This window comes from Euprymna scolopes, chromosome 17, assembly GCF_053919585.1.
Source record: "Euprymna scolopes isolate OS-2025 chromosome 17, ASM5391958v1, whole genome shotgun sequence".
NCBI lineage: Eukaryota > Metazoa > Mollusca > Cephalopoda > Sepiida > Sepiolidae > Euprymna > Euprymna scolopes.
The window spans coordinates 36,265,228-36,275,227 of record NC_136498.1 but is presented as its reverse complement, the minus strand read 5'-3'; the positions used below and the strand labels follow the sequence as shown (position 1 = coordinate 36,275,227).

At 34.3% G+C, this 10,000-nt stretch overlaps 1 protein-coding gene across 12 annotated transcripts in view; it reads left to right on the top strand.

Annotated features, from left to right (window-relative positions):
• LOC145296730 (receptor-type tyrosine-protein phosphatase T-like) overlaps positions 1-10,000 on the top strand; it is a 934,355-nt gene that overhangs the window by 706,189 nt on the left and 218,166 nt on the right. For 8 of the 12 annotated variants that reach the window (XM_080142743.1, XM_080142744.1, XM_080142741.1 and 5 more), the window contains one exon: positions 3,357-3,526. In XM_080142743.1, the coding sequence (XP_079998869.1) occupies positions 3,357-3,526 (170 nt within the window). The remainder of the gene's footprint in view (positions 1-3,356; positions 3,527-10,000) is intronic. The other 4 variants (XM_080142749.1, XM_080142746.1, XM_080142752.1 and 1 more) reach the window with 1 other exon arrangement.

The window sequence follows — 10,000 nt, the reverse complement described above, 5'->3', positions numbered from 1 at the left end:
GAATCGAAATATGAAAAGATGCAAATTTGAATTAATTTCCGAATTGTACCTCGAATACCTCGATTAAGTATGCCCAAAAAGTATAGGCTATAATATTCGCATAATATAATTATAAACAAGAAGAATAATTGAACAAAAAAAGCCCCCCCCCCAAAAAAAAATAATGACCTTACACACATTCAAAAATATTAACAACACAAAAAACAGTCAAACCATTTTAGCACATCACAATTACGTATAATTCATTTCACCTAAGTAGTACCAAACATGCTTAAGTAAACAAACGTACCAATAACAACATGGCACTGTTTATAAGACGATAAAAGCGATTAACTTTGCACAGATATACATCATTTAAGATGGTTAACACATTATCAATCTGATATTAACATTTCAACATCGAAAATTTCGTATAGTTGTTACAATATCTTAGATATTCAATAGTCAATATAGTGTTTATTTTAATCACATTAATAGTATGGCTTTACAATTCCGGTTATTATCTCAATATCTAAATGTGCCCAACCTTTTTAGTCTCACATGATCATTTCTCCTAACCCTCAACATTATCGAGTGGAACTATTCAAGTAAATTTAAACGATGTATAAAAGTTCCTGATCGTTGTTTTATTTATATATTATTTTTCTGTTTTCTTTTGATAAAACATTATACATTTCACTTTAAAATTACGGAGAGGTCTTCCTCTTTCGCTAGCTTTTGGTATGTTAACCATGTAATATTATTATGCTTTTTTTAATAACAACTACAGAAAAAAAATAACATGGCTCTCGGAATTGTGTTTCACTCCATTTTTGTTTGTTTTTTCTGTCTATATCTATATCTGGTCGGATTTTATTCGAAAAATCAGTAAAAATAGCATATTACATTAAAGACTCAATACACACACACATATATATATATATATATATATATATATATATATATATATATATATGTATATATATATATGTGTGGGTGTGTATGTATATATAATGTGCATATATATATATATATATATATATATATATATATATATATATATATATACGTAATATATATATATATTATATATATATATATATATATATATGAATCAGGAATATATTCTTCATGTATATAATAATAAAAACAAAAGAATCAGGAAATAAACACACACACTTACACAAAACTATATATATATATATATATATATATATATATATATATTTATATATACATATATGTGTGTGTGTATTTGTTTGTGTGTGTGTGTAAATTTCCTTAATAATTGCTTTATTTTATATGTATTTATGTTTCTGCGTACGAGTAGGGGTATTGGTGTAATTCTTCAGCCTTATTTTTTTAAATCAATATATATTTACACACACACACACACATATATATTAAGGGTTATAGGAGGGATAGGAAGCATAAAATCAATTATTTGTTAAGTTGTTATATTTTGTTTTAATGTCTTGTGTGTTGATATATGATTGGATCTGCACGTTTGAATATGATCTCTCTGGGTAAATCAGTATGTAATGCAAAGTAGTACACGACACGCATTTATATTCTTAATATAAATAGACTCAGGATAAAGTTTTAAATGTCTTTTTCTTTTCTATAGTATCGTTACTTCAGTTCATGGATGAGTTTTCTTTTTCACATTTTGTATTTCGTCATGCGGATCTTGGTATCTTGATATTGCAGTGATCAACGTTTGCATAAAAACAACATCACTTTTTAGAAGATACATTTTATTTAGTTCTGTACTTCACACTCTTACAGGTTCTGCAAAAGGAACGCATAAATCTTGGAATAGTTTTTGTTGAAAGAAAATTTACATTTTTTTAAATTCTTAAGTATTTTTTAAATGTCATTAAAAGAATGTTTACAAGAAATTTATCTGTGTTATATACCCTAGTATTGTAAAAATTTATCTGTGTTATATATCCTAGTATTGTAAAATTTTCTCTGTGTTAGATATCCTAGTATTGTAAAAATTTCTCTGTGTTATATATCCTAGTATTGTGAAAATTTATCTGTGTTACATATCCTATTATTGTAAATATTTCTCTGTGTTATATATGCTAGTATTGTAAAAATCTGTAGCCCTTATGAATACTTCATTCCATTGATGTACGGATAAACGATGGTATAATGTTTGTAATATACTGGGTCGACATTAGATGAATACAGTTTAGAGCATACAATTATTAATGAGTATAGTATCTTTTTCTAGGTAGGTGTATGATTTTATCAGTGATATTTATCAAGTATATTTGTTCCTCTAAATTATACATTTTATTATGAATTTTAATTAGAATGTCTCAACTTATTGTCTGATCATACAATTCTAAGTTTGAGTTTGCTATTCAAATTAATATTTTGCTATTATATTTCCCATAGGTTTCCAATGGTTGATACAAATTAAGCGCGGTATATCTTGATCCTTTTGAACGCTTATTTCATATTTAATAATGGATTCACATATAATGTCATAGTGCGTACATTAAAATTATTTCTCGTATGGAAATTAACGCAAAATATAATTTTAGATCGATGGTTATATAATTGGAAGGAGATATTATTTCATCTCTTTCTATTTTTGTCTGTTTACATTTCTTTTCTCATATCATAGATTATCATATATTACTATATTAGTAAGTGCGCTTTTAGCCTTGTCTGACAATATCCGGAATTTCAATAAAGAAAGATAATTTGTGAAGCACTGACCTGTTGAATAATATAAACAACAATCTGATTACTAAAAAAATGGCGATACATTTATGCTGAAGAATTCATACGTGTTTTTAAAGTTGTAAAAAGTACGGTTATTCCACCAAATTCTAATCGTCCTTGACATACAAAGATGATTCATAAACTAATTTTTAAAAAAGTTTAGTGATGAAATCTAAACGTGGAATTCATTATTGACATGAGTATTATTTATTAATTTATTAATTGCGGACTGTTATCCTTCTCTTTCTTATTACATGACGAAGGTCAGAGGTATAGTTGGCCTAAACGTCGTGAATCAACAACTAAGAAAGACGAGGATAATAGTCGAAATTAAATAAATTAAAATCTAAAACGATTTATAAGATATACGTCTTTCTCTATTTCTCTCTCTCTCTCTCTCTGCATCTCTCTCTATCTATATATATATATACATATATATCTGCGTACATATATATATATATATATATATATATATATATATTGGTTTTTATAGAGGATGCATGTGTTTGTGTTTTTTGTGCATTGTAAAATACTTGTGATTATATATGCCTCGTATTTATCTGGAATTAACCAATGATTTCTATGTTCAAAATTATTAATTACTTATTTTTCATTTTTTAAAAAATTATTTTCAGAAAATTTTGAAATTGAACCACTCATTGAACCTGCTACTACAACTGATCCACTTGAACCGCTTTATGGTAATTTAGGCTTGACAATTCCACCCGTGAAAGTTGAGGACCTGTGGGACTATATTAAACGCAACAAAGAGAACGATATGGAAGGCCTTAAAAACGAGTACAAGGTTAGTACTGCTTTGTTTTATTATAACTATTAATTTCATCTATTTTTATGGTTTTATTATATCTATTAATGTCATCCATTTTTATGTTTTTATTATATCTATTAATGTCATCTATTTTTTATGTTTTTATTATATCTATTATTTTCATCTATTTTTCATGTTTGTTATTATAGCTATTACTTTCATCTATTTCATAGGAATTGTAGTTTATTGTATGTATATGTTTGTATATCCAGCTTCAAATCAAAAACAAGACACAAATAGTTGGTATACTCTTGTTCGGTGTTACATCGGACAATAATATCCAGAATTAAGATAAACTACACTCATAGTCCTCAGGTCATGTAGATTATTATATTATATCTATTAGAGAGAATTATTTTTTAATGTTGTTCTGTATTAATTTAGAAATACAATTCTGGACTATTACCCGAGGAATCTAATTAGAAGTAGAATAGTCTGTGTGTGTGTGTGTGTGTGTGTGTGCGTGTGCGTGTGTGTCTGTGTCTGTGGCTAGACAGTTAATACTCCATTTCTCACCTTAAGCCGGAGCAGAGGAATTGATAAATTAAGTGTTATTGATGCTTTTAAAGATGCAATGACAATAATGAAAATTAGATGTGAGTGCAAAAACTGTACCTAATTTATTGATAAACATCGGCATTTATTTAACTTACGCAATAAAATATTGTACGAGATTGTGATTCTGTACATGTCTTTATTTCTTTGCGGACTATTATTCTCATTTTCTAGTGATTTCAAACGTGTCGACCAACTCTTCTTCTGGCCTGGCTAAGCTAGTAAAATTTGTAGTATTAAATTATTTCTATCTTGTATTAAGAATAGCAATAAGTCATATGAGTTTTACAAATGTTAAACATCTCAGTTTATTGAGATGAGTATTATTTATTAGTTTTTTTTATTTATTGTGAACTATCATCCTCATCTTAGTTGTTTCACGACGTTTCGGACAACTATTCCTCTAGCTTTCGTGTGTGCTAACCTCGACGGGGCCCGTGGCGCAATTGATAGAGACATTGAATCTCTACGGTTCCAGGTGAGAATTGTCTGAAGATAGCGGTTTCCATCTTACCCAAAGCCGACCAGAGGCTTACTTGGCCAAAACGTGGTGAGACGACAACAACTATGGAAGGCAGTAATTGCTGATGATGCAGTCAGGAGATTCGGAGTTCCTATCCGTCGCGGTTACCACCTGACAAAGGCCAGAAGAATAGTTGGTTGAAACGTCGTGAAAAAACTAAGAAAAGACGTGGATAGAGGTCCACAATAAATAAACACTAATAAACAAATTCAACTACTCTAAAAAAACAAATTCTCAAAATTTTATATCGAATAAATAAAAGACGAGAAGTAAATTTCAAACAAAGAACCGTCAACAATTCTAAGAATAGTATTCAAGTAGTTGGCAACATATCAATGAATAAACTAAAACATCATATATTTCCTTCCGATGTAATGCACGAACGGATAGAAATCATAATGGCATAAGCTATACAATATCTCTTCTTCATGATAACAACGAAGGTAAAAAGGCGCAGTATTGTAATCTGTTGCCTAATTAATAAAAAAAATACTTTCATAACTTTAATGTAAGATGCCGACAAATTTTGTATTTGTAACGTAAGTATACGATTTACTGCATATAAAATCAAAAAGCATGGTTATGATTGATTAAAATAATATAACATATAATTTAACACATGATTTAAAAAAAAGACGCACTCACCAACTCTACAAGAAACCGATGAAAACTCTCTCACTATCTGAATGCTCTTCAGCCTGTTAATAATATAATTTAGCAGGGGCTAAATAGCATCCAATATTATTCGACCATAACCTAGTTCCTTTATATCAGATTTTAAACCGGGTGTACTGATGTTTATCTGCTCTTCTCTTAAAGATTAAAATAAACATTATGCTCTTATATTGATTTTTTTTTCTTATAAGCTAGTACCTTACTGTTTTTTTATTCAAAACACCAAATTAGTATATATATTTTGTCAAGCAGCCGTTTAAGTCCACTTGCGGAGTGCAGGACCAATGCAGCATCGTCTGCAAACAGCAGATCAAGTATTAGGACTTTTCGAATATTGGTTTTGGCGCGTAGCCGAGCCAAGTTAAAAAGTTCTCCATCAGAGCGAGTATTAAGGAACCCACTGTCTTCGTCCTCGTGATTTCCAAAAGCACGGTGCAGAAGAACTGAGAAGATACCAAACAGTGTGGGAGCCAACACACAACCTTGCTTGACTCCACTACACACGGGGAAGTTGTCAGACATGTCACTCTCGAAGAAGACTGCGGCTGTCATGTTATCATGGAGCGATCATCAAACTAAGAAGAGTTGGTGGGCAGCTCAACTTTTGTATGATGTCAAACAGACCATCTCTACTGACCATGTCAAAAGCTTTCGTGAGGCCCACAAATGCGATATGAAGAGGTCTACATTGTTCTCTGCATTTTTCCTTGATTGACGGACTTAATGCGGAAGCCGCATTGCGATTCTGGATAAACGCGGTTTGCAATCTGCTGGAGCCTTGGAAGGAGCACTCTGGCAAAGACTTTGCCGGGGACACTGAGTAAAGATATATCACTGTAGTTATTTAAATCTCCTTTGCCTCCTTTCTTGAATAAAGGTGCAATTTTAGCATATTTCATAGCTGTTGGAAATTTTCCGTTGCGCCAACTGGTACAGAGGAGGTCGTACAAGTGCAAGAGCAGGAACGTATCGCACTTGAACAGGTCTGCTGGAATCTCGTCGGTACCTGGGGCCTTCTCTACATTCGTGTGTTGGAGTGCTACTTCGAGTTCTGACATAGTTGGGATGTTGTCCAGTTCGACTAGGGTGTCGAAGTTCGGAGTGGAATTTAAAGCTGTGACTGTGATGTTGCGCGGTTTGCCATATAGTACAAAGTAGTGCTCCACCTAGCGTTAAAGCTGCTTTATAGGATCAGTGATGACATCGCCTGTAGTAGATTTTAAAGGTCAAAATTTCTTTGCTTGGTTCAGTTGCCTTGCGGAGTCCACGGTACATCACACGTAGTTTATCGCAGTCAGCAGTAGTCTGGATTTCGTCGCACAAGTTTTTCCAGTAGTCGTTTGCACAGTGCCGAGCAGCTTTCTGGAATTGACTTCGAGCCCCTTTCAGCTTAGATAGCGTGCATCGTGTCGGCCTGCTCACATAGTTCTTGTGAGCATCGTTTTAGGACAGTAGTAGAGGTTATAAGAGTTCTGTATTCTCAGCAATCCAGTCTTCGCAAGGCGGCCGCTTGGTTCCAAAGGATGTGGCTGCAGCGTCATGCATCGCAGTTTGCAGGATTTCAAAAGATTTATCTAGGTTACTGCTTCCGCTGGTGCAGAATCTCTCAGCTTATTTTCGAGCGCAGTGCGAAACGTACTGATGCTGTCGTAGTTCTTCATTGCAGCTGTCTTGAGACTACGACGAGGTCTTGGCTTACGTGGTGCAGGTTTCTTGTTCGAGAGATCGAGTTGTGTCAGCATGAGTGAGGTGTCGGTATCACCATCGGCGGAGTGGTAGGTTCTTGATCGTTTGACAAAACCGATGTCTGTTTTTCTCCACAATGCAAGATCAAATTGCTGCCAATGTTTGGAACGAAGGTGTCTCCAAGAGACACGATGACACATTTTCTGGTTGAACCAGGTGTTTGCAATACAGAGTATCTGTTGACTACAGAGCTCCAGAGTTTTTTGACCATTTTCATTTATTTTACCAGTACTGAAGTGACCAATGATGTCAGGCCAGACAGTATGGTTTGCACCGACTCTGGCGTTGAATCTCCGAGTACTAGGAGGTGATCGCTGGCTGGGATCCTGCTCAGTCTTTCGTTGTGACAGTCGTAGAATGCATCCTTCACATGATCTTCGCTAGGCAGTGTTGGCGCATAGACGCTGATGAGATGTACTGGTGTATCGGCGCAGTTGGTCTTCAGTGTTTAATTCTCTCTGAAATGCTGATCGGAATGTCGACTACATGTTCTCTGAGTAATTTGTTTGTCACTGCGAAACCTACTCACTGGATGAGATGTTCCTCTTCTGCTTTGCCAGTCCAGAAGAAAGGGTAGTTTTTTTTTCCGAGATGGAGCCAGTTCCAGCCAATCTGGTCTCCTGTAGAGTGACACTGTCGACAGACAGCTTGGCAAGTTCACGGTCAAGTAATGTGGTCTTATGAGGCAGACCTTGTGCACGAAGGTTGAGATCTGGGTTATGTATGAAACCCAGGCACAGTGTACGAATTTGCCAACTTCTGAGTCAGAGAGTAGTCTTTGAATTGTGATTTGTAAGAGGTAAATGATTTACGCCCGTGATTGCCTGACTACCACATCAAAGCGGCGGACGTGACGGCTTAGCACCTTACTGAACAGGGACTGCCTGGTTTGAGTGGTTTGAGTGCGGAGGATCCGAAGCGCCTGGTCGCGACGTCAATTTGACCAGACTTTTAACTCGTAACTCTCTTCCACTATTGCGAGTGCCTGGGCGAAGAAACTCGTGCATTGCCCAAGCGTCATGAGTGGAAGTTGACCAGAGCCGGTAGAACCCAAGGAAAGACAAGATCGACACGTTGGTACCGACTCTGGCTGTAAGGAGATGGCTCATAAGAAGCTCATCCGACCTTTGACAGGTGTAGTTTTTGGTCCTGCTAGGTGTCCCCACACCCTCCTCACCTAGATTACCCCGGGCGAGGAAGCCGGTTTAGTCGCCGACAACACGACCATGAGGCAGCTAGCACTGGGTTACATGGTACCAGTGGAAGTCTAAGACTCAGCTTACATGGACTTAAGTCAATCTTATATATATTTGCATATAAATTATGAACGGTATACAGGGCCCGAGCTAAGCCGGGATGAACGTATATATATATATATATATATATATATATATATATTTATATATATATATATATATATATATATATATATACAAATAAAATTAGTTTACAAAATTGAATAATTCACTAAACATAAAGCATAAATGACTATTATTATGTGACAATCCCAACCAGATAAAAAAAAACTTCAATTTTCAAGATAGAGCATTAATTTTAATTCATTGTATTCGTTGTCGAAATATGGATTAGTTGTACATTTCACTTCCCTGAATTTTAAATGTCGATGTGTGAATTCGTTACCCCTACGATCGGAAATGACTCGGCATATTTTTTTTTTAATTTCACACGAAGGTACATATTGTGTCTAGGAGTGTTCTTACGAATATTTTGGGCAATATCACAATGCGTCTGATAAGATGGAAAATCAATAAATGAAAAAAAAAGCGATTAACAAAGAAAGTCCGATTTGAGCAAAAATTATCACTTTTATACAACCTTACATTACATGTGAGAATGGCTATTACCACTGAAGCAAGAGTGCCCAGCTTATAAAAATCACTGTAGAATCTTATATCCAACATGGGCGTGTTTTAAATGATTCTTATAGAGCAGAATTTAACACTGATACTTGACTCTAATTTAAATGATTATGTAAAATAATTTTATAAAATTTACAGTACAATTTAAACACAGGACGCGGTTAAAAAAAATGTTTCTGTTTCAAACACAATTGAACGATAGTACTCAAGTACTTGCGTAGAAGCATTTTTTTAAAGATAGTTTTAAATAATCAACAATAGATTCTCTACAATGAAATGCAGACTACAATGTTATTTGGACTAAGTCACTGCAGGGAGGTATGTGAAGCTGCATCACGGTACACTGTGAAGCGGACTAATGAGAGCAGGCAATCGGTCAATTTGATAAATAAAATTGACGGTTTCACCAATTTCCATGACTATAGAAGTATGGCGGCTTAAACATTTTAATCTTCATTCTGATACATATTACCAGTAATATTAAAATTTGTACTATTTAGTATTAATAATTCTGTTTCTTTACAGGGTTTTTTTCATAGGAACATCCAATTATCAAGGCACAGAGACCGCTCGAGGATATGGGTTAAGACTGTACGGTAGTGAATTGAACAATATAGTAATCGTTAGTAATGGAAATTCGGTAAATTTGTTAACTTAAGTGGAACGGCTCATGTAGAACTGGTTTACCTTGGACTTGAAGACAATCAGATTGTAGTAAGCTGGAAAGCAGGAAAACGGAAGACAGTTCCATAGGCGAGCTCTTCTAAGAAAAAAGCTTTGTTAATGGAATCTACGTTTAGGTTTAGGCACAGATAAAGAGTGGGGGATTATTGATAGAATTTTCAGATAGATGAGTGTTTCTTGTAAAAGTTTGACAACAAGGGGAGCATAGATTGAAGCTTAATCAAGCACTTGCCATTAAAATAACGATAAAGCAGAGAGAAACTCGCAACATCTCTTCTGTGAGAAAGAGGCTGCAGCGAAGAGAAAAGGACATCTCCTACGAGGCTACGAAGGTTTATTATAATTAAGATAAAAAGCTATCTTGCTTAATACATAAATTAATTGTAA